Source organism: Nipponia nippon, unplaced genomic scaffold, assembly GCF_047370975.1.
Source record: "Nipponia nippon isolate SJK-2023a ecotype South Korea unplaced genomic scaffold, ASM4737097v1 scaffold_1, whole genome shotgun sequence".
Classification (NCBI taxonomy): domain Eukaryota; kingdom Metazoa; phylum Chordata; class Aves; order Pelecaniformes; family Threskiornithidae; genus Nipponia; species Nipponia nippon.
The window spans coordinates 115,349,760-115,375,404 of NW_028262290.1; the positions used below are offsets into that span (position 1 = coordinate 115,349,760).

Here is a 25,645-nt window from a genome sequence, read left to right on the forward strand (position 1 = left end):
ATGGTTTTATATTTATTTACAAAATTAATTGGAGCTGATGTGGTTTACCAGAAAAATCTGGTTGAGGAAACGTTTTCAAATGTGCATTTACATTCAATGACTTAGCCCAACCAAAAAGTGTGTGTCAGTTGTGCATAACTGGAGTAAATATTTTTTCAGGTTTCATTCATTTGGAATCTAGGTTAGAATGCTGGATAAAATAATTTAAGAGCTGTTTGAGTATTTTGGACTGGAAAATCTTCATTTTATTTGTACGGGAAGTATTTCTCAGTTATATGCAATGACTGGATAAAAGTAACAAAGCTGCAACACTGAGTTGAATCAAAGTGACCGGGTCATTCAGGTCATGTTGGAGGGGGGTTTATGACGTTTTTTTAAATGTGGTTCATAAAAGAGTTCTGATTTGCATTTACAGTGAGCTTCTAAAACAGGGCCAATTATTCACAATTAGAGTAAATATTTTTTCAGGTTTCATTCTTTTGGAATTGAGGTTAGAACATTCAGTGAAAATATTCAATGGCATTTCTTACTAAACCGGGTACCTCTGTGTGGGAGGTAGTAAGAAATGCACTAGAAACATCTGTTCGGTGTTCCAGGCAATTTTTATTTTATATGAAAAAGATGCCAAGCCCCGCAGCTGTAACACTGAGAAAAAACATTTGACACTTCAAGTTTTGCCCTGTGAATTTTTTCAGCTGTAAATAGGCACAGTAATTACTTTCCTCCATCAGCGGACTATTTGCCCACTCTGCTAAACTGAGGTTCCATGACTCCGGTCCTGGGGTGCACTAGCATGACAATGACTACACCTGGCCACGGATGTGCACAAGGAGAGGTGAATCTGACTTTTTGCCACATGCTGGGGAGCAGAAGTGGTGAGTGGGCCACGTGGGGTTGCAGGAGGATACATTTGCCTGCTCCAACAGCCCTCAGTGCTCCAACAGCCCTCAACGCTCCAACATCTGTTTCGCACCTTCCCAAGGGCAGGGCAGCAGGCTGGAGTGCAGGGATGTTCTGGGTCTGCCTTCAGCCAGCATTTCATGTCGCAGTGAGTTAAAAATTGTAAGGGATTTTCAAAACGGAGTGAATTATATTAGTGTTGAATTGGGTTGACCCATGGCTGCTTAAAAAGTAGAAAAAAATTATTTTGGGAAAACAAAAGGAACAGTAAGGGAAACCTTACTAATTCATCCCCCGTGTCTGCACATCTGTTCTTTGTATTACGATATCCCCTGCTTTTTGCTGTGTTGACTTTCCTTCTTCCATATTTTTTCAATATAAGAATGAAAGTTAGTCAGCATAAAGCACACATAAAAAACATCAAGGACTTTGGAAACACCGGGCTTGGTGCATCAAAGTTTATTCCAGCATACTGGAATCTTCAGTCCAACAATGGTAATTTACAGAAGGAATGGTGACAATTCTCTGTAGAAAATATTTTTTATATTTTTTCTCCAATATCAAAAAATGAAAAAAGTTTGATTTTAACAGCTGTAAAATAATATGTAAAATTGCTATGAAGTCTAGCTAGCCGTTCCAAAGGTTTCATTCAACAAACACCACATTTGACAACGTTCACAATAAAACTCGTTGAAATGAAATATCACAACTTTGGTATTTGTTATTTCAACATCACATTGATGGGACTGTCATTCATTTTTAATAGCTAACCTTATACATATTTATTGGGGTACTTTAAATTAGGATCAGTAGGTAATCAAAGCTTAAGAACTCCTGCTACACAGTAGATAAAACTATTTTAGAAGCTTTCCAATCATGCTGATCTTTTAGATCATGCTTACTTAAGTCAGCATTTTCAAACTCACCTAATTCAGTCACCTGCAGTGAAATTCTGTCTCCTTTGATCTCGATTTCAGTTTTTCCATTTCATTGTACAGGATTAAGATTTCACCTATAGTCTGTATTTAGGCACTGAAGTTTGTGGTCTGTTTTTTTAGACACATAATTCCCACTAAAGTCAATAGACGCAATATGTGCTCAGCATTCCTGGCACCTGGATTGAGTTTTGAATCTAATTCTGCAGATGTTCCATGGAGATAAAGTTCTGCATCTGCCCAGAATTAGCAGGAAGGGCTACATTCAAATGCTGACCTTTGCATATTTTAACCAACTGCTCAAAACTCAACCAATGATCCTGTAGGGTTGTTTTTTTCCCCCTGAACTAGCCTATACACTATTGTTCAATTTTTCTGTAACACCCCTGACCCTTTGTTTTAAGCATTTTGACTTGGCATCTATGTCTTCCGCTTGTGTTAGCATATTACCAAGTGTATTACTGCTGCTACCAAAATCACTCCAGCATATTCTGCCTTAAATTTCATATATGCAAATTTCATTGGAATTCTTGTAATAACATAGATCATTATACTGATATGATGAGTTGTAACTCTTTAGGTTAACCTACACAGAACTCTTTCTGACGTAGACCCTCTCTATTTTAGAAATGCTCATTTTGTTTTATAGATACCAGAATTGCCAAGTCTAGTCATTAGTTTTGCTGCAGGAATTATTGAAGGTCTTTAAGATGTCTATCATGAGCTCTTACAATGTCAATGCAGGTGATCTTCTTATGTGTTAACAGAAGTCAGACTGTGCTAGCCATACTGTCTTATCCAGGTAGAGCTTGGGCAGGAATAGCATAAATACCATCTTGGAGTTATGCCAATTAGATTTATATCACCTTTGCTATTTTACTATCTCACAGGGCAAATGTTGTCAGTAAAACTTAGTACATAAATAAAAGCATCTGCTTTGTCTGTGACCCTTTGCAGAGTAAATGTTACCTTCTGATCAGCAAAACTGCAGATAGCCAGTTGTTTTGAGAAGTTCAGGAACAGGGACAAGCCACATGTATTTATTTATTTATTTATTTATTTATTTGGTATCAGAGAAAGATTCAGAAACATGGTGACAAATGATAAAAAATTATCCAAGTGAACACTGAGCCACATGAAGCCCTATCTTCTCTTTAATACTGTACAGTAGCTGTCAGTTATGTTTAGAATAATGCTTCTATTCCAGTTTTCATAACAAAGCTATATTACAGCAAACATAAGTGTTACTTTTAAGAATTCTACAGATCTGCTTCTCTTTAATCTGTCCTTTTAAAAAATACCGATTTTTCAATTAGATGCTTAAATATATTTGAAATTATAACAACAGAAGCCAGCCTGAAGTACAATAAAAAAATTAAATGTCTGCTTTCAATACATTTTTGCTACACAAACCCACAAGATCCAGTACTGACACTGTAAGCATATTTCTGGCACACAGGTAAAAATAATCACATAATGCATACCCAGATGCTTATTGGTAAACTATGCTTCTGAATGCTCTCAACAAGGGCTGTGATTCCAAATAGCAGATAGATTCAGCTCCAGCAGCTGCAGTGGTTGCTGCCCCAGATGTCAGCCAGAGGTCACCATCCCTCTGCTGCACCTCAGCTGCCATGGTTCTTAGCTCACCAGACTAACTCACAGACTAACTCACCAACTACTAAATGGGTGCACTTTCTGAGGAGGGAAGAGATGCCCCATGCAGCTCTCCAACCTCTGGCAGGGAAGCAGGGCTGGCAACCGGCATAAAGAGTTAAAACTTCTGGCAGCCAAGGCTAGATCTACCCAGAACTGCAAATCAGAGCCCTAAGATAAAGTTCAGTCAGCTTGAATATGCCTACCACATATTAGTGCAAACCTACACTCTACGGCTTGCAGTGGCCTGAAAGGAAAAGCAAACCTTTTAAAAGTGAAGTGCAGCAAAAATGTCTATGTAGAAACTGCCATGAGTTTTTAAGTCGATGAGTTCTGGATTAATAAAACATGCCGACCAAGCCAGATTGTGACCCTCAGCATGAAGGAAAAGTCTTTCCTGTTGGAAATTTCACACTCATACTTTTTTAGGGTTGATTTCTTTCTGGCCATTTCTTACTTTAGTGGCCTTTTTGGGGCCACTGACCGGTGGGTTGGTGTTCTTGGTTGATGGTTTTGGGGGTCCACTCCGACCACTGCGTCCTGCATTCTGGTTCTTACTGCGGGCCGTTCGCAGCTTTTGTTCTTGCAGTCTCTGTTCCCACCTCTGTGGAAATGCAGAAGACAAAGAGGCTGAGTTAGGGAAGGACATAATCATAAACAATTATGTTTTAATCAAAGCTATCCTGAACTACTGAAACTAGTACTGCTTTTAACAGTTTTGTGCTCCATCCTGCAGGGCCGTTGATGTCAGTATGTTATGGCTGTCTGCAAGGGGAACCTGCCACATGTTCTTGGGTGGGGGAATTTGCACGATATCAGTTGATGAAAATGACAACTGCACATCTCGTGTGCATGCTGCATGTGAATGCCCATCTCATGTCTTTTCAGAAATCCAGGGGAGCTGGCACCACGCCATCAAAAAGACGGGATCTGCACACTGGGACTCCTTTGCAAACCCCTTCTTTGCTGTCTTACTGAACGTGCCACTTGACTTTTCTGCAGAAAAGTCTGCAGAAAGCAGACTATCCTTTCACAATATGTATTTAAACACACAGCTACAAGGGAAGGTGGTCTTTACTTTCTGGTTCTGGTTTCCCCTGGGGTGGAGAGGACTGGGCATGAAAGAGCTTATGTTACAGACAGGCAACAGAGATGACCACTGAAATCACAGTGTTCAGAGTTGCAATGGGATGGTTGTGAATAACGCACCTGTAGCTTTATTCAGCAGCATCCCTGAGAAATTTTGAAAAGCAGTTAGATCAAAGAGCCCACCAAAGAGAATGGCTGTCAGATTTCCAAACCCAAAAGTGCAGTGGTTAGAAAACAGATTTTTACAGTGAGGTTAAGTGGTTAGGTGGGCCAAAATATGGAGAGATCCACAACAGTGCAGCAGAGACTGCAGTCTTTCACCTCTAGAAACAGAAATACTTATTTTAAGGAAAGCAAGGTAGATGATAGTAGAACCTGGAAGGGGTCTCACCTCTCCCCTCTACTAATGAACTTTCTCTTCTGAAACTCCCAAAGGCAGGGGCTTTGCCCAGTGATCAGAGCAAGAGAAGTGCTCTCCAGCTTTCCTATTTAGTATCTCTGCACTGACCCTGTTGCAACTCAGACTCGTCCTGGCTAGAGAAGAGACCAGCCATGTTGTGGTTATGTTAACAGCTGTCTTCTGTGGTCCACAGACAGCTCAAAACATTCATTTTAAGTGGTAACTCAAGACAAAAGTTGGATGCAAGTCTTCAGAGGTGAATGATGGGCATTAAAATGAAGCCACTGTGATACCTAGCTCCATACTGGCTATCTTTGTGTAGTCAGGGTCATTATACGCATCTTTTATAAAACAAAAACCATCAGCAGGCATTTAGGTGTGTCCCACTCAAACATGTTTAAATGAGGATTTAATTTATGAAACTATTAATATCAGAGGGAATGACACATACTTTAGGAAGCATTTTGTTTGGCAGTCATGCATCTATTTGACAGTCTGGAAATGAATGTCCAAACAGCTTTCAAGACACAATTAGAAATGACAAAACAGTGTGAGGAGGCCACTAAAACACACTGCCTGCCAGTAACAGGCCATTAAGTTGACAGCTAAGGGATTTCAAGAGTCTGACTCATATGTCAGTATTCTCCTAAATCCCACATGGTATCATCTGCAATTGCAATGTATTTATTTTTTAAAGATTTAAAGCATATTTTCTTTTTCACACATAGGTTTTACATGAGCAAGTGAGGAGAAAAGGGAATGATAAAATATCAAAAACAATATCCTGCAAGAAGTTGGTCTGTAATCAAAAAGCTTCTACTGATGGATACATGCATCCTTTTTCCCCCTCTCTATCAATTGCCAATCAGCTCATAATTAAAATAAATATACATTTATGTCTTTAATGCTCTGAAACCTTTTCTGAATTCCAGAAATAACTTTCTTCCATCTCTAAAAGTGTGAGGAAGAGTCAGACATTGTCTTGATCCACCCTTTCTTTCCATTATAAAGAGGAGTTTACAAGCAGGGAGTGATAGCAAGTACTATGCTGAAGCCCCAAAAAGCAGAAGCATCTGCTACCCCTGCCTCCCAGGTCTCAATACTATAGACTTTTCCTTCCAATGTTCCCTGAAACCAGTGAGGGGATGCCCAATACTTTCAGTGGGTCCTTAATGGGAGGTAACTGGTGAGAAGTCTGTGTCTCCAGCCTGCAATCTTTAATGCAGCAAAGCCCATTTATCCAGTGCAGTGGATTTTAACTTCTTTTCTTACCTAATGTGGACTAGATACTCATCTGCATATCACCTATCTGACAGTTACTTGCCTTAGCAGCGATATGAAAGAAATTCCTAGAGTCATTATTGTAATAAGCCAGAGTTCACACAAAGATCATCCAGCCATCCTACTTAGGGACAGTTTCCAGATCAAATAGAAATAAAATTTTACAGACCCTAAAATGCAAGACTAAAATTTTCAAATTTTCACTTACACTTATACATAATTATGAGGTATGAAAATGTTGAAGTGAAAATAATAATACCCAGAGGTGTTATGGATATCTGAAAGTCAAGCAAGTTATTCAATGCTGAAGTAGAACAAAGGTGTTCAACTTTGCATCAAGAACATCGGCATTCTTTTCTTTGCTGGTATTTACCTTAAATCTTTTGTTTAGTTGATCCTTCCATTTTTCAACTAGACATCCATCAAGAAGCATCAACCTGAAAATTAAGAAATAAATACAAGTTACAGATATTTCTGATTTTGATTCCTGAGATGTCATTCCAGATGATTTAACACAGACTGAGGTTGAAATGAACCAGCAGGTACTGGTACTGACAGTTTCTGCTTATGGGACAATAGGCAGAAAAACATTTTTCTCCATCCCTAAATGCTTTCTAATGGATTTCTGAATGCTTATACAGATCCTTCTGAAATTCTGTTCTAAACTCTGTAAAAACAGAAAATAGTTTTCAAAAGAAATCAGATTTTACAGCCAAAACTGCAGCACATGGCCAGTTTTGAGAAAACATTCAGAGCGCTTTGTTCTCACCTGCAGCTATTCTGCAGGGGAATACTGTCCTGTCTTGATCACTGTTAACAAAAAGTGATGGGTTGGGTAACATCCCATGAAAAAAAAAGCCAGGTTTTATATGCACCAGTTAATAAAGCTCAGCTGATGAATGGTAATACGGTATTTGACCACTTACAACTGTCTCCATTGCTACCTATAAATACATTATGATGGTATTATGTATTTCCTACATGTAACTACTTAATGAGTACTGTAAAGTACATTCAGAATATGTATGGTCAGTGATATTTGCCTACCAATGAAACCTGTCTGGCTCCTGTATGAAAATACTCAGTCTAGATGTTATGAAATGAACAAAACAAAAGTGTGACTATTTAATGTACCTGCCTTAAGCAGCTTCTAAAATAGTTTATTCTAAAGCAGTCTGATGTCACACCTTCTAAGTCCCACCCTAGAAACAACTATTTTTCAGCACAGGGATGATGGAATTTCTGTATCTCCTCTACTGCTAACTATTTAACTATTGTAACCTTTTTTTCTTCTGCTTTTTTTCTTTTCTTTTTTTTTTTTTTTTTTGAGATACTGGGCCTTAATATTCCCTAATATAATTTCCCTAATTCTGGAGGTCTTTATTTAAACATCAGTGTTGGCTGAAGACATCAAAATATCATTATAAATGCATATAATTTCATACAGCACTTTGCTGGTGGGTGAGGTTTACACAGTGTAGCAGGGCCTGACTCCATTTTCCATGAACAGCGTTGCTGCTCATACCAGTTCAAAAAGAGTACAAAATTCTGCCACTTGTAGCTGTTAGCCACTGTGCATCCACTTTGCCCAAACATGAAAGTACTACAGTGAGTGCAAGCCCTGGAGAATCAAGACCAACATGATACACGTCTCCTTTTCTTTCTGAGGAGAGATTGGAGAATTAACATATAGGATTGGGGCTAAGGCCACATCGTGATGAATGAAACCATAACACGGTGTACATCTAATAAAGCTTCTGCTCAGGTCAAATTATTGAGTGAGACCCTAACCTTATTGGCAGGCAATGGATGTTTTGCCATTGACTTCAGTGGAGATACAGCTTCCACCCATTTTTCTTCTGGCATTTTAAAAAGATATTGTAACTCAAAACCTTCTGTTTGCATGCCACTGAGTTCAACAGAAACATATATAATAGTTTAGGATTCTTTTTCAAATCCACTTTTGTACACTATATGAAATTAAAAACCTCAGTGACATTTAAAAACCATCACAAAATATTCAGTGAATGTTGTGTTTTTCCATAGTAATGGAGGAGCAGATTGTGATCTTTCATTTTTGAAATTTCCTCTCCCTGACAGCTTCCTGAGGGTCCTCTCCAACAAAGCTCTGCAGGTCAGAGCTCCTCGATCGCAATCTGGTCATGGTCCTTCTGTGTGACTCAGAGTATGTATCCATAAAACGGCTAACACAAGTAGAGGGCTCTAAATTAATCTTTGTGAAACGCTTGCAGACCCGGAGGGGCAACGTGCCGTGTAATAGTAAAATGTTATGCCTGTCAGCTCACAAAAAAAAGTTAAGGTAATAAGGTATCAGATGGCAACTTTTAGAAACACCTATAGAACACACTTAAAATATCAACATAAAACTAATTGAAAATATGGATATAGCCCATCAAGTTCTGCACGTAGATGTTCTATGGTCCTTACAAGTGTGCATGTTCAATTAACAGTCACATCACTGTATGCAAAACCCGCCTGCACATTTTACGAGCAGCCTTACCTCTGACCCACAGCACAGAGCCCCACGTACCTACCACGCCACGACCTGTCCTGTTGGTGTCTGTTGCTACTGGTACACTTGGGTGCTAACAGGGATGGGATGTCCCGTTCTGCCTCAAGGACCCAGGGAGAAAAGGGAGCGGTGATTCATTACTCCCTCCCCTCCAGACCAGCATGCTGGATTTCCTTCCTTGCCTGGGGCTAGGCTGACTGCCAGATGAAAGGTCTGGTAAAGCTAGTTTTGTTTTGTCTTTTAATCATACAGCGGGACTGGCAAGCTGCTCTGAGAGTATTTACTTTTCATCTGCCATTCGGGAGCTGGAGCTCCAATGGCTGCAGCTTTGGCTGGTCCCGGTACAGCTGTGGGATCAGAAACATCTCCCTGATGGCACCGATCCAAAGTATGGATAGGCCGGCAGAGAGGGCCTGGCTCTGTCTCCAGCAGCTCTGCAGACAGGAGATGTGTATCATCTCCTGTACCCTCCCCTGGGGTCGGTGAGGCAGAACTATGCCTTCCCCGTGGTCCTGCCAACATGGACCACCATCTACAGCCACCATCGGGCTTGTAGCATATGAAGCAGTTCATACCTCTGGAAAGTGTTCCTGGAAAAACACTCCCAAACAGCTGGAGATGGCTGACCTGCTGCACGATGCATTAAGCAATATGCTAGCAGCACCTAATGCCACCAGGGTTTATGCTCTATGTGTGAGCCAGGTTTTGTGAACACCGCGTTGTGGCTCAGAGCTGAGGCTGATTAAGTAGAAAAAGTTAATTGCGAAGGTAATTGAAACATGTTGGTGTATGTGTGAGTTATCCCAAGCAAAACTATCAGCAAAACATGCTCATGATAAGGAAGGGAGCTTTGCTGGTCCTCCTTCCCGTCTATCACAGCTAGCTATAACGCTTTTCTTCATCACGTCGCCTGTGCTCACCTTGAGCGCCATTCATAGCACATGATGAGAACATCCTGCTTCGGTTGAAGAGGTGGACACTGGCAGGAGGAGTTTGTAAGAAGAGGCACTTGAGACAGAGGAATTGGCGTCGAAGACTTGAGTATGTCTTTGACTTCAACCACAGTCGTTACCTCATTGCAGTTTCCTCTTTCTATGCTTTTTACTTTAGCGTGAATGACTGCAATTAGAAAAATAGAGGTTGTTGAGAACAACAAACAGTCTTAGAAATTTAAACACATCTCAGAATTAAACAAAACTTATTAAATTGAAAGCTGTTGTTTTGGCTGTGAAACTAGAACTACTTCTTCATGTGTGGGCACGTACAGTGGCTTAGAATAACAGAGGCCTGATCCCAATTTGGTTTTCAGTAGGACTGTTGACAACTGTGAAATTAAACATGTGCTTAAATCTTTGCCAGATCAGGCCAAGCGATCTTGCCTGGAATCGTATACATAAGCAGCTCCTTTGATTCAGACTTGAACAACCCCTCGCATAAATCGAACCCGTTCTGTAGCCACATCTGGCTCTTTCCAATTAAGTAATGAATAATTTACCTCACAGACAGTTAGTGTGAATTCAGTCTTTTCAATAATAAAATCATTTCCCTGTAGGTTGCATCCATGAACTGAAGTCTTTTCTTAAATATAAGAAAGAAGGGAAGGTTTGAAACAAGTAGCCAAAAACTAAGAGGCTTAGGATTGTCGTGATTTACTTGGTCTACACTTTTTTTCATCATTTGCCTTTGGATTATCCATCAATAGTAAGATCGTCATATAAAACAGACTCTGAAATGGGTTCTTCTGACTCTGAACACACAAACATTCATATTTTTACCTTTTATGGAGGAAAACTGCATGTCTGCATCGATGCAAGAAGGTGAAACTGTGTAGACTGCTCTAAGGATGATCCCTGCCTAACTTTGTACCTGCAAACCCTGGCAGTACCTACCACTGCCGCATTTCACCCCTTCTCTCTTGTGAGAAGTACCAAATCAGAGAAATGAAGCACGACTTTTACACGAAGGACTTTGTCTCTAGGAAATGTCAAAATAGGAAGGGTGCTATTATCACAAAATTCTTCAGTGAAAGAAGCATGAGAAGCAAACGGATCACAGGGTGATCAGCCTGCATTGACGCTGCCCCTGGCAGCCACCAGGTCAAAGTCCTTCAAAGGGACCTCCTAACGTTTGGAATAAACCTCACATGTAGAAAACAGAAGACCAGCAATTTTAATGCAGTCCGGGTTTTATGTGCTAACTTTATCAGGACATGTGTAACAGCCACAAAACACATGAGGGATTTCAGTTTTGGAGACTCACAATCCATTTTCAAGTCTGATTGAAACGAAGTTCTGACCAGCTAGAAGTACAGTTTGGCTGTATATATTATTCTAAAGGATTTCAGAAAAAAAAAATTATTTTATTTGCAGCTTGTTCTGCCTTGTCTTGTCTCTCAATTCATTTTCCATATGAGCATGTCTACTTATTTCAGAGGAGGCTGAATAAAAATCTACCTCTCAAAACCAAAATCTTCATTTCACAAATGCAATGGAATTAAATTTTGGACCCCAACTTACAGTTTTTATTTAAGCAACACTCCCATTGAAGTAACTGGAATCAGAATTTGTATGGCTAACACCTGTATTTCATTTTGGAATAGTCATTTTATATCACTGCTTTTTCATATATTTCAGACAACAGTGGAAGTTCATTGTCCCACCTGAACATATCACTATGTTGTACTGAGATGGATTAAGGAATTCTATAAAAAGAATATATGACATAAATGCCAAAAAAAGTGTACAATTGCCTAAGTTAGATGTTCAGCTTGATTATTCCTGCCAAACTGGGGTTTGGATTTTTTTTTTCCTATACTAACAAAGAAGCAAAGAACTACAAACTTACTTTCATTTGATATCAGACAAATAGGAATTGAATGGATATAATAACCCTGTTGCATAAGAACTAAATAAATCCCTTGAAGAAACAACTGCCATCTGAGAAAAAACCCATAAAGTGCAAAAGACCATAACCAGCATGTTAAATTCATAGCTAATAGGGGGGTTCTATTGACATTACAGACGTTTAATCTGGTATTTATCTGATCTTCATTACAGTTCTACCTGACGCCCAGCATCAGAAAACCCAGGGGGGGGACGACACCAAGGGGGAAGAGGGGTCAACACTTACTTGACTTGCCAATATGTCATGCAACATATGATAAAACTATCGTCCATCTCATTGGCTGGATGGTGCAAATTGTCACTGAATTCAATTAATCTCTGAGAATTCCGCCCCAGATGAAACTCTGGCTAGTAAGTAAAAGAATATATGAATTGCTAAGTAATAACTTTTTATCTTGCTTCAGCTTCGTTCACATTTACACGTGTTATTTAGGTGATAAACCTCTGTTTATTCCACCTGCTGGATGAAAACAGGAGCTGGCCAAGCAGCACATGGTCGTGCTCCTATTAGATGTAATTGCACTTACTAGAGCAGCCTTTACCGTAGCGAGCACCCTTTCTGCAGAGCGACCTGTTGCGCATTACCAGCATTTCACTGCTTTTATCAGAAACGCACCATCATCTGCGCAATGACTACTACTGCCTGTACGAGGTGTGCGCGAGTGGTGGGTTTTGGAAGAGGATGGCTAGGTGTCCTTGGGGAAAAACACCCACTTGGAAAGGTTGTGGTGGAGCAGTGTCCTCACGCCATGCTTGCTGGACAGGGCCTGGCGTAGGTGCAGCACCCACACAGAGCTGCCTGACTCGCAAGGGGAGCAGAGAGGGGTGTGACGGGCAAAGAGAAGCGTTTTCCCCCATGCACTTACTGTAGCTGTAGTTCTTGGCCAGGTAGGTCGACAGCGTAGGCTTTGTCTTTTTGCACCTGCATCGCTCTTCAAAGGAAGAGAAGGGGAAATGGTTGAAGGGTGTCAGAGGGGGCCTGGCTGCGGGGGTGGGGGTGGGGGTGGGGGGGTGCCCGCGGCTCACCCTGGCCGCGGCTCTTGCACTCGGGCTCCGGGGCTCTCTCCGGCACCAGCACGCCCTGCGTGAAGTCCGTCCACTTCCCATCTGCAAACAGAGGGGCGGCGGGGAAGGAAAGCTGTCGGGGAGAAGCTCCCGGGGCAGGGGCGTGGGGGTCCCGCAACCTCCCCCGCCCGGGGCGCCCCGCGGGGGTAGAAGGGGTCCAGCCCTACCGCCGCCCCCGGCCGGCCGCCCGCCGCCCCCGGGCGCTCACCCTCCGGCAGGTCGGTGACGATGGCCTCGGGGGAGATGCAGACGCCGCGGTCGTAGACGGGGAGGTCGTCGCAGGCGAGGCTCTCGGGCCAGCTGTGGTTGTAGCGGCGCATGATGGGCTCGCAGCCGTCGCGGGCGCGCTGGCAGACGGAGCGGCAGGGCTTGATGGGGTCGTAGAGGAACTCCAGGGTGCAGATGGGGGCGTACATGGCGCAGAGGAAGAAGGGGAGGACCGGGCTGCAGCCGGTGCCCACCAGCTCTTCGTACTGCTCGATGGCGAGGACGGCGTTTTCCTGGGTGCTGTGGTGGAGGTGGTTGGGCATGCGGGTGATGTTCCAGGGCATGGGGCGGCACATGGGGATGCGCACCGCCTCGCACGGCGCACCCTGCGCCCGCGGGCTCACCCGCAGCCACAGGGACACCGCCACCAAGGCGCGCAGCATCCTCCTCCTCCTCCTCCGCCGCCGCCGCCGCCTCCTCCTCCTCCTCCTCCTCCTTCTCTTCTCCGCCGCCGCCCGCCGCCGCCCCGCGGGTCGCGGCGGCCGAAGGGCGCGGAGCGGCGCTGCTTCCCGGCGCCCGGCTGCAGTAGAGTCGCGGGAGCCGCCGCCGCCGCGCCGACAGCCATGGACATCGCGGGACCGCATTTATACCGGTGGCACGAGTGACGTGGGGCCGATCGCGCTCCCTTGGCAGCACCGCTCCTCCGGGGGGGGTGGGGGTGGGTGGGAGGGGGTGTGCGCGCGTGTGTGTGTGTGCGCGCGTGTGCGTGTGTTTTGCTGTGCAGGCACGGTGACATCACCTCCACCCCGTTTAATCCCCCGGCGACATCACTGCGTCTCTCGTCCGCGGCTCCAGCTCCGTTTCAGTTTTCATCTGTGTCATAAATTCCTTCAGGTGGAAGGGGAGGGGGGGAAGCAAACCCAAACCGCACGCATCTGCCGCGGAGCCCGGCGCTCCGACGCGGGGAGAGGGGAGGAGGAGGCAGGAGGAACGCGGGAGCCGCGGCCGGAGCCCCCCTCCTGCGGAGCTGAACTTTGCGCTGCATTTTCCCAAGGGACACGGAGCAGAAACTTTTTGCGGGCTCGGGGGAGCCCCTGCGGCTGTTCCCGGCGCCTGCAGGGGGTTGCAGAGTGACCTCCGTGAGCTCGGCACGGACGGGGGAGCGCCTGAGGCGGGCGGGGAAGTCGCTCTGTGCCCGGTTTGCTCGGGACGAGGGGAGCGGCGGGGGCCGAGCCCAGGCGGGAGCGGGCGGCGGGGCCGGGGCAGCGCGGGGCCGGTGCGGGGCTGCTCTGCGGGCAGTCAGTTCCCCGCTGCGCTCCCCCCACCTCTGTCCCCCCCCAGTCGCATCTGCAAATGGGTGGGAGAAGGGATTTCAGGCTTTCTCCAAGATATTTTGTGTTTTTCTTTCCGTGGTGCTCCATGGCCACGCACCGTTGGCACAGCGCAGCGGCATGCCCACACGGGACCAAGGGGCTCTCTCCCACTCCAGTTCCCATGAACGGAGAAGACCTATGGGCCCTTCCTCCACTGGGGGCAAATGCTGCACCCCAGTCTTTGAGGGACTCGTTGAGAAAACAAGATTAACTCAACGCCAGGTTATCGCAGTGGCCTGGGAAAGCCCCAGCATGGCTCAGAGTGAGCAGCTCCTGAGCCTGCCCTGGCCAGGTACCGTGGTGCCACCAGGGCTTCCCCTCGTGAATCGGCAGGGCTCGGGCCTGGGTGCCACAGAGGATCTGTGGGGCAGAGGCTTCCCCCGTCCCTTTGATCCAGAGCAGGCAGTAAACAACGGTTGAGAAACCCGAGAGGGCAGTGGGAAATGAAGGTATGCATGTGCTTGGTGATATTGTCTGTGGGGAGCCACTGGCAAGGAAAAAACAGATTCCTCCCTCGGCAGCAACATTACAGCAGCTTCACCCAGGAGGTCCCCATCCTGTTCGTGTATCCCCTCGCTCCCAAAGCCCCCACAGAGTGCCCAGAAGTACCCCAAGGCTTGGGCCTTGCAGGTGCCCCTCTGGCATCGCCCCTGGTGGGCACAGCCACGGCAAGCAAACCCTCCCGGCCACCCCGGGTGCAAGGAGGGGGTGATGGGGGGGCGAGTGTCCCCATCGCCTGTCGCCCCACCGCCTCCCGCTCTCCCATCCCGCTTGCATACGGCAGCTCGAGCAGAAACCGCCTCTCCCCGCTGAGGTGATGCGGGTTTGGAGGCGGGCCGCCCCCGCCCCCCCGGCGCAGGCCTGCCCGCCAGCCCGCCCGCTTGCCTGCGCGCCGTGCGGGGCGGCCGTGCGTGGAGCGGGGCGCGGAGCATGGCGCGGGCGGCGGCGGCGGGGCCGGGGCCGGGGCCGGGCCCGGGGCCGGGGCCAGGGCCGGGGCTCGGGCTGCTGCTGCTGCTGCTGCGGCTGCTGCTGCTGGGCGGCCTCCTGCTGCGGGGCGGCGGGGCGGCGGCGACGGCGGGGGCCGAGCCGTGCCAGGCGCCGCGGCAGTGGGAAGGGCGCACCGTGTCCTACGAGCACGGCACGGGCCGCAACACCCGGGCCGCCGTCTCCTACGACGGCCCCAACCAGCGCCTCCGCATCCTGGAGGAGAGGAAGGCGCTCATCCCCTGCAAGAAGTAGGTGTCCGCGGCGGGACCCCGCGGCGGGGCCGGGCCGGGCCGGGCCGGGCCGGGCCGGGCGGGGCGGTGATGGTCGGCGCAGAGCCCGGAGGCGCCTCCCGGGGGGGTGCGGGGCGATGCGGGGCGGGGAAGGGGGGGTCTCGCCCGGCGTTGCGGGGCGGCACCTCCCCGGCGTGAGACGGGGGAGAGCGGGGGGCGGCCGGGCACGGCGGCGGGGGGGAGCCGCTGGGAATAACCGGCGCTGGAAAACCTGTCACCGGCATGACTTATATCCGTGCTCCGCATATATATATATATAACTCTAGCGAGAGATTTATGATCAACAGTGTCAGTTTTTTACCATCGGAGATATTTCCTCTCTCCCAGCTGTTCTGTTTTTTAAATGGAATGGGAAGTGAGTCCAAAAATACAGCCCAAAATGTGAGGTATAACAGGTATAATGAGGTATAATGAAGAGATTACACTCAAACATGGGAATAATGTCGGGGAGGGGGGGGGATTCTAGCCGAGTAATTTGCTAACCAATTTGAGTCACGTTTTACAAGTTGTCTGCTCATTCTCGGTTCCTGCAAGTGCTAAGTCAGTGCAGGGTGTCAGGATCTATTACCTGTGGTACAGCGTACTTATTCACATTGCACAGGCTGCCCAGCCCCGGAGGACCTCCCTGTTCTTAGTTTATAAAGTATGTGTCTGTTAAGCCCATTACTAACTCAACAAAATCCCTGTGTCATTGTGCATTTCTTGATTTTGCTGAAAAACAAGCCTAGAGAAAAGCTGACTGAAGAAGGGCCTCTTTTTTTCTCCTCAACCTGCCAAGCTCAGGCCCTGACAGGCTGGGTGGAAGAAATGATCAGCCCAGAGGGGCCTTCCTGAGTGAGACATTTCTGGGTACCGAGCGTCAGTAACTCTCAGACACCATGTCAAGACATATCTGTCAGTGTGAGGGTGGCAGGTCTGCCTGTACCTCCACCTCTCCCACCTAAAAATTGTTCAAATAATAGTGCGTCAGTCCTGGGGACGTATAAGCCAAGGTGAAGACCAGCCTACAAATGCTGTGTCATCCAAACTAAATGATCTCTGCTACTGAAAGATCAATATTCCTTTTTGCTCCTGGCTTTTTTTCCTGACAGTGATCAATTTCTTACCAACATCACATAGTCATTGTTTTCATCTTTCCAGAGTGTATGCTCTTCCTCAGTCCTGTCTCTGACAGTCCCAAAACACTATTAAAACTGGTTTATGAGTTTCATTTTCAAGCTTAGTTTTTCCCTCATTGTAAGCTTTTTCCTTTATTACTATTTTCATATAGGAGCCATATGAAGAATGTTAAAGGCAACATATGGTCAGTTGTTCGCTGCTGGTCTGCTAACATACAACATTAGAGTCGGACACTGGCTGTGCTTATACTCTCCTTCTTTTAGGAGTCCTAGGTTGACCTTCATGTTTGACAAACTTAAAACTGCGCTACAAAGTCTGATGCAAGTCTTTTCGAGCTTCTAAGTTGTACTGAGCTCATTTCTTCAAGCTTATGTTTATTTTATTTGAAAACTTTATTTTAAGATTGAATAATTACTCTACATTTTCTGCTCTGGGCCAGATTTTGGCTTTTGCTAAGATCTGCTCTTTTTACATTTTTGATAAATATTTGCTCTGGACACAGTTTCGTCTGGGCTGATAGGGCTAGGAAGAGGCAAAGTGCAGACAGGTGCACTTGAAGCATTTCTCTGTTGGTTTTTCCTGCATTAGCTTTTTGTTGCAGACAATCTCTGACCTCAGGGATCCCTGGTGTTTCCAGGCTGACCATATATTCTGCCATCCAAAACTGGAGGGTGGTTTTGTTATGTGCACAGCTAATGTCTGCTAAGGGCGTGACCCAGCTTCCATTGCAGTCAACGGAAAGACTCCCATTGATTTCAATGTGTGTTGGATTGGGTCTGGAGCTGTGATCACAACTTCATTTCACTGTGGACATAGTGAGTCATAAACTGAAGCCTTCAGAAGTCAGAGGCGAGGGGATTTATCAATTTATCATGTCTTTTGAAAAATAACCTCTCCCCCACTCCACTTTGATGTTGGCAAGAAAAGGGTAATTACACTGAAGCAGTGACTACAAAAGCAACAAGAAAAACAGTGCTGTCCGGGTCTCTAAGGAAATTTCAGTCTAAATTCTCATGAACGGACACATTTTGCTCCTATCAGATGTAACTGACATGCAGCAATCAGGGTTGGCCAACAACCAAATTTTTATACAAAGTGTTTTCTGAAGCTTGCAAATGTGGACCTTAATCAGACACAGCCCTGTTTAAGTTAGTTGACTGAGGTTAATCAGGGACACAAAGATCTGCCTGTGTGGAATGGCTTGCAGGCTCGTAACCACAGGAAAACCTGAAACTTTCAGTTTTTATTGCAGATATATGTTTCAAATTCATGTAATTTGCTATGTGGCATTTTCATACCTACATCAACCCAGTGTTTTAAGTAAATTCCTGAAAAGTAACCATAAGGTAAATATCCCATCGCTGCTTCGTTAACATCACTGCTTTGCTTGCCAGTCATTGCAAGAGCACCTGAGATGCAGTGACTGTCTTGGTAAAGGCTGCCTGCTCCCCATCGGCCACCTGAGCACACACCTCGCTCACTGTACGACCAAGTGGAGCTGGTTCATTAAAGCAATCACTGATGGTTGTTTCAGCCAGCTTCTTGGGTGTGTGTTTCTCTGGGTCATACTGTTGACTGCCTGCACTCTGGCTTAGAGTGTAGAAAACTACCAATGGTGATCCGAGGCTGAGCTTTTTAGAGGAGAACCTATTCCAGTTGGATTCATTACTAAACTTTCTTGCTTGCTTCTTTTACAGCCCCAGCCTTAGCTACACTCTGCATCTTATGTTTTCTCCAGTGTGCCTTGCCCTGCTGCTTCCTTCCCCTTCAGGATCAAAATTTCGGGGATAGACAAGGAGGGCAGGGACAGTCTTCTCTTTTGGTTTTGTGTAGCTCTCAGCTGATACCAGGAGAAGGGAGAAGAAAACAAACAGAGGTTTTTATTGAGTAGATTGTGCCATTTCGCATTTGGAAGAGTTCATGCCAATAGGGTTATTATATGATGTGAAAGGAGAGCACTTCAAATGGTTCCCTAGAGCTCTTGAATCAGAGCTGTGTCACCTTACCTGTTAAACATGGGACGTGTTTTTTAATCCTTTATTGGCTACTACATAGAGTTACTTCCTTTTGTGCTCGCTGTATATTAATCCTTCCTCGCTTGTGTTCAACCCTCTATTGGCCACCATCTCAGGACACTTCACAAAATAGGTAACAGTCATCAGCATGGTTTTCTTGTTGGGGAAAAAGTGTTTCATTTTTAAGGTCACATCTATGGTTCAGATTTGAATATGACACCACTGCGAACTGGTGAGAAATCCTGGCACTACAAAGGTCTAAACCAAAAATCCTACTGGCTGCATTGTGGCCAGAACTTCACATGTCCTGCATCACCTTTCATTTTCTTGGAGAAACAGAGCAAGAAGTGTACTGCCTGGCACTGCTGAAGGCACTCAACAGGCATTAGTGTTCAGTTACGAAGGAAGAAAAGCATGAAGTGGGGAGCAGAGCAGAAATCACACAGGTGGTGTTTGAGGGCTGGGGTGTTACTTACCACATGCCATATTCATGGAGTTTCACCCTTATCTTCCATACTGTTTTTCACAGAGTGATTTTCAGGGGAGGCCCAGTAACAGTTTGTCCTATGAGAAATGCAATGGTGTGGAGAAAAAAAAATTTCCATGTGGTCAAGAAAGTCAGTAGGAGGAAGAAAATCCATGTAACCTCCATGGGCCATTGTACAGCATGCAGCACATTGGGATGCCTATGTATTTGAGACTGCTAGGGTTATTGTCTTAACAACCATGACAGCAGAGCAGAAAAACAACCTGGAGATATCATAGCAGTGTTTATTTATAAACAGAACTGCGTGTTGGTAATTTCTTTAGTTTCAATTGTATTGTTTCAATTTGCAACAGACAGGCACAGTTATGGGCAGGATTAACTCCTTCACTTGGCAACAAAAACTGCTAGTACAATAGAGGAGCAACAAAGCTGTGTTTAAAGAAATACATCTGTTATTCCGGCACACTGTTTGCATGCATGTGTCAATCCCTGTCCTTGACTGAAGAGAAGCAGCGTATGGTCAGGTGCAAATATAACAGCATTCATCTGGAGAAGAGGTGATGACTTTTCAAAATAAACAGAGTGTGGGCACACGTGTCTGACTTATCTCAACTACTTCTTAGTTGTTTTAGGATGTGTGATCGTAAAGGAAAAAACAGCAGTGTCTGACCTATTAAAATCATATAATGCATCCGTTCTGTGGTCATTATGGTGACTCAACAGGCTAAGTATTGAGCTACCCTGAGCGACTGCAAATTTGTTTCCCAGACTTGGTTTTGGGAGTGGTTTCTGCAACTTAATGTTTAGGGGAATGAACGATGGTCATGGGTAAAATTTTCAGAATTGGCCAAGTTACTTGGGAACCCAAGCCCCATTTTTTAAGATGATGTAGAGTATGCAAACTTCTGAGACCCTTAATTTGCAGTGAAACATAGAATTGAATTTTCAGCAGTTTCCCTAAATCCAACGTGAGTTCTTGGGATCTAAAATGCTTCAAAAGCTGCTGTGCATATAAGTCACTTTTGAGAATAAGAACTAAGGGAAGGTACTCAAACCTCCTGCATTTACTTTCCTCCCATAGGAACCAGTTTCTTTCAGGTGTCTGCTGCTGCTAACAACTGTGCATTTGGAAAGGGGGCACTGGAAAGCTGCTGTGATGGATGTGGGCTGGCAGTCAGATGCTAGGCAATAGCCTGAAGCACGCAGCAGTTGTTCTAGTGAGAGTTGTGTGCTGTTGGGGTACGGAGGGTTGGCTGTACAAGCCTCAACTTTTGCATTTCCATCATAAGCTGATTTACGAGTCAGTTTACAGAGTCTGTCAGCGATGCTCTCTGCCAAAGTGGCTGGTTCCCTGGAGAAGAGCACTGTACAAGGAGAGAGCCGTGGTCCATGAGGGCTGCATGGAGGAGCATCTTGTCTCACCCGGACTGTTCATTCTGTTTGTTTCTGCCTACAAGAGGCAACAGCCATTTCCCTTTCCAAGTTCTTGATCTTGTTGGAGGTCAGCCAGGCTATACAGTTCAGGGAGGCAGTGAAGCTAATTGCCTTCATTGTTACAGGTGGGCTGGGTGGGAAGAGATGAAAACACTGCTCGGGGGAGGTGGTTGAAAGTCTTCAGCCATCGAGCTGCAGCACTAACACGCAAATGGACTCTATCAGAGGAAGCTGGGAACTGTTGGTTTAGCAATGCTTTTGCTGTCTTGTGTTTTATGCTTTTGATAACTTCCTTGGACAGCAGCATCTTTGTTGTGGGGGAAATAAAAAAAGAAAAAAAAAAAGATAAATGAGTATGAATAAAGCAGATCCATTGCTTTGAGATGCCATATTCTGTTTAGTGTAGTGTTCTCAACCCCCTTTTTTATGCTAAGTACTCTGGAGCCATTTCATACGCTACCAAAACACAGCACCCACCCAAACTGCAAAAAATAAACTGGCTCTTCAGTTTGAAAGAACAGGATTGACAAAACCCTTTAAAGCTGGAGAGAAAATGTAGATAAGCAGTGTCCAGTGACCCCAAATTGGTAATTTGCTGGAGTGCTGGTTGGTGTGCTTAGAAACTGGTGTCAGACACTCAATGGGGTCATTACTATCACATCAGTTATAGATATTGTTGACTGGGTGTTCTTAAAAAAAATAGAGGTTCTCATCAAGAAGTTTTGTTTTTCTAAAAAACATTGTTAAATGATAGCCACTGGCACCATATTGCAGTTGATACTAGTGGATATTGGCTTAAGCTTTTTATCCATCTGAACCCCTTAAAGTTAGGGGAATACTTCTTCCCTCTTACCATCTCTTCTTTGTCTATTTGAACTCTTTGTGTGTTTGCATAGAAACTTAATGGCTCGTTTTATACTATTGGATATTATGGTAAAAACTTAAAGCAAAACCAGGACTGCACTGAAGATATAATATGCCTACATATCTGTAACTCAGATCAGTGGACCAATGTTTTCACAAGACCAGTGTTTTCACTGTCATTTTTATTCAGGGATTTTTTTACTTTTTTTTTTTTTTTTGGTGGAGACTTAGAGTGGAGATGAATAGAGAGAGAGATTCAACTTCATAATTTGTTCTGTGCTCACAGACAGCACGCAGACAGTTGATGGTGACGTGACTGCACAGCTAAACAAACACAATGAAAGAAATCTTTATATTCATGGTCTTAATTTGGGCTCCATTCAGCTTGAGGCCTGGTGTAATTCAGGTGGCGCAACTGGCAACATCACACCTATTCTCACAGGACCAAATGCCATTTGTCTGAAAAACTATCTCCTCTGAAGGATAAACCATAATCTTCTAATGTAGGGCTGATCTTGCACTGCTGTGAGCTGAGAAAAAAATGACTGTGCATTGCTTTCAGAGAAATCTGAGGGATAAAAGCATCCAAAGGACACTTTACCAGTTGATGCATTAGTCCTTCAGTTGTAATCTGTTTAAGTTAAGGATCCAGGGCTCCTGAATGTAAAAGGGCCAGTAATTTAAAAGAATTTCAGGTATTCAAGACAGCATTTATTGAAATGCCTCCAGAAAAGCCTCCGGAAATTTGTCCGTTCATGCAGTTAGTATACGTGCTATAACTCTCTAGAATCTTTCCTATCCTATATCTTCCCATCCCAGTCTGGTTCACTGGAATTACAGTGCATGACACGATAGGGTGGTTTAGGGCACAGTCTCTTCCCAGCAATGCGTATCCATCAGCTTTCTGTTGTGGCTGTAGCTGTCCCTGGGCTGAGTGGTGGGCGTGTGCCGGGTCTCCCTTCGTTGCAGGGTGAGGGAATATGCTCCAGTATTGTCCCAACAGCTGGGGAGCAGATGTGGCATCTTCCCAGGAGCAGGATTTAGGAGGTACGACTGCATCCTGGAATTTGGAGAGAGCTAAGACCAGGGGACACACTGAATTGTTCAGTCCCACGGTTTATCATCCATATGCAGTTGAACTGTATTTTTCTTGATATGCGAAAAGGAGAAGGGTTTTGAATATGATGGCTGCATATGTTACAGTTGAGAGCATACTGAAAAGCTGAAGAGTTTTGGTTAACAAGCAAAAGATTTTTCCCTTACTTTTTACTTACTTTTGTAACTCAGGGCTGCAGACTTAGTGAAGTCGATGAGAATTTTGCCTTTGGCACAAAGATCTTATCACAGGACTTTATGTTAGATGCACATTTGTAACATATGTGGGAGGTACGTACAAGAAATACATTTCTCTGTTTCCAATTCAAACTCGGCCTCAATTCCTGAGGTTGGTCCACACTGCCAAAACTGAAACCATCATTCAGCCTCTAGCCTCACTGATGACAGCAATGGTATAACTGTGGTGGATGGCTTTCAATGTTGTGTCATCTGAGTGGAACTGGAAGATGTAGTGATAAAACCTGTGCCTCTGAACCTGATCCACACCCTGCCTCTGCCAGCACTTCTAAGGATGAATTTTGGTAGGCGATTGCCAGTTAGAGGAGAGGAAGTGTTCAGGGAAGGAGACAGGACGTTTTAATTATAAGAACAGAAGACTTTTTTTTTTTGTTAAAGTTTCCTGCATTCCATTTTGCAGTCTGTTTTTTCACTAATGTACTTAATTTTTGTGCTACTGCCGTTCCTTGGTTAATATCACTATTGATTTGTTCATGTGACAAGAGAGTTTATGTATATTACAAGTTTATTATTTTGTAGTTCAGAGGGTGCTTTTCTTGTGCTTTTTCCTGTCAGAGGTCATCCTGCTCTGAAAGTTGTCTACTCCATCTGAGAACTGATTTGGTTTGCATATGAACAGGCTTGTCCATCTATTAACTGTGTGGGACAAGTTTTCAACTGGGTGACATTTTCATAGACAAGTGAAGTCAATGAAATGGTACAAATTTATGCCTTTATCTGTATGCCAGGTCATTAGCTGATGCAATTGAAAGGTAGAGTTCTAGTATCCTTCCATCCTCTCCATTTTGCTATAAACTGATGGCTAAACTTGACATGATTAGATGTTTCAATCCAGGAAAGGACAGTAGCATAGCAAATAATACTGAGTTATTCAGAAACAGAATAAATGGACTTCTCTGTCACATAACATGGGAGAAGGTGAAATTTACAGAGCGTTGGGAAAGAAGAATGCTTGCTACAGCGGCCAGGTGTTGTGAAGAGGTAAGAGGAGGAATGAGGCATGTAAGTAAATGTGTAAGATTAGAAACTGATGCAGTCTTAGAAATGGAATGTTGACAATTCAGGGATGAACACAGTAGAAAATAGGTTTTCTTTTTAAGCCACAATTAAGGCATCAGATCTGTGCAGAGACTGGAGGAAAGAGTCTTTTCCCATGCCTGTCATACTAGGGCTGCTTTCTGGAGAAACGGACTTGTGGCCATCCAGCCCGTGACTTTTGGGCTGTGGATCTGTGTAGCTGCAGCAGCAGCAGTCCAACTCCTGACCCTCATGTTGGCCAGCTGCATCCCTATCTTCAGAAAGCCTTCAGCTTTGTCTTCCCTGTAGATTTGCAAGGAATTGCATGCTCAGCAACTCACCGAGTTCTCTCTCTCAAAGTATTTTTACCTGTTGCTCTTCTTAACTCAAAGGGGAAATTATTTTCTCCTCCAAAGTGTTTTTAAGGCATGGTATAGTGTCTGGCGTGCTGGGGAGGGGGTGATGTCTGGGTATAACAGGGCCACCTTGTGCAATATTTTGGCTCTTCTAGAATAAGGAGCATTATGCCCGGCATGGCATTGCATAACCTGAATGTACCACTGCCCAGTGAAACTTCTCCTCATCTCTGCCAAGCAGACCTGTTTCTTTCAGCTGTTTTTGTTTACTGCCTCACTTTTATTGCCCTGGGGGAGATACATGTATGTTGACAAGAGATCTTAGATTCCACAGGGAAACTGTGTGTCCTCCCAAGGCTCTGGAGGATGGCTTTTTGCCTATATCATGGTTACTCTCTGATACCTGAGAGTCACAAGTCAAGGACGGGATTTTCTGCCAAGAGTTTGTTCCCATGCATGAAAGTACGGAAGGCTCAACATGTGAGACAGTCCTTGTTTTCAGTTGCATATTAATTTCCGGAGTTGGTACCTTTTATACTTTCATACCCAGGAGTAAATTAGGGGTTTCCAACAGCAGCATAACTGTACTTGTCCAAAACCTAATTTATAACAGGTGGTAGTAAGAAAGAAAGAATGACTTGTTTGCATGTGAACTTGTACTTTTTTTTTTAATCTTTTCTAAATATAGATCCTTGACATTTATTTGAGAATCAGTTTAATCATTCTTTTGAAAGTTATGTGCACACATTTGGCTTTATACCCCACTTGATTATTAAAAGATGCTTCCCTTGTACCAGAAAAAGTGGATAAGGTAACACTAATTTTAGCAATTCTTGCTTTTGCTCTGAGAATTTTATTAGCAACATTCCTACAGTCAGTAGGGCTGTTCCCATAACTTAGCAATGACCATATTTTTGCTTTTTCAGGTTTTGTTTTCAGATTTTCATGATTTTCAGAATTTCTGGCATCAGAACATGAATTTGGCAGGCACTTTTCTTCATGTACAGTGCTCACACGGTAGTGTTTACAATTTTTCAGTCTTTGGCTATTAAGATTTCTTATGTCTCGGGATCTGCTTAGCTATTACTTCCATGAAAGCCTATTTTATACCTTTCATTCCTTATGAAATTTACCCTTTCATTCTGTCATCATCCAGATTATATTTTGTGGGCCAAATCCAGCACAGAGGGAACTTCCATCCAGCCTTCTGCCTTTCCCCACTGAATAGGTCCTTGTTGCTTTAATAATTGGCTGGCACTTGGATCCCCCTGTGTTGCTGCCCCTGTATCCATGCCGGAGGAGCAGAAGGGAGTGGATGCATAGATTGGAAATTACCCCAATCAATCACCCCTGTGGATGAGGGACAGTGGTATGCACTGCC

At 44.7% G+C, this 25,645-nt stretch overlaps 2 protein-coding genes across 2 annotated transcripts in view; one reads left to right on the plus strand and one right to left on the minus strand.

Moving 5' to 3' along the window:
• Nucleotides 1-2,869: 2,869 nt before the first annotated feature.
• Nucleotides 2,870-13,551, minus strand: SFRP4 (secreted frizzled related protein 4). Its single transcript, XM_087770877.1, has 6 exons — nt 12,971-13,551; nt 12,724-12,804; nt 12,564-12,629; nt 9,715-9,913; nt 6,635-6,698; nt 2,870-4,095 (listed from the first exon to the last, which is right to left on the minus strand). Exons 1-6 carry the CDS (start codon nt 13,410-13,412, stop codon nt 3,907-3,909), a joined length of 1,041 nt encoding a protein of 346 aa, XP_087627003.1. The 5' UTR covers nt 13,413-13,551; the 3' UTR covers nt 2,870-3,906.
• A 1,721-nt stretch (nt 13,552-15,272) lies between these two features.
• The window catches only part of EPDR1 (ependymin related 1), a 30,977-nt gene continuing 20,604 nt past the window's right edge, over nt 15,273-25,645 (plus strand). Inside the window, exon 1 of the mRNA XM_087749445.1 lies at nt 15,273-15,577. Coding sequence (XP_087605571.1) covers nt 15,273-15,577 — 305 coding nt within the window. The remainder of the gene's footprint in view (nt 15,578-25,645) is intronic.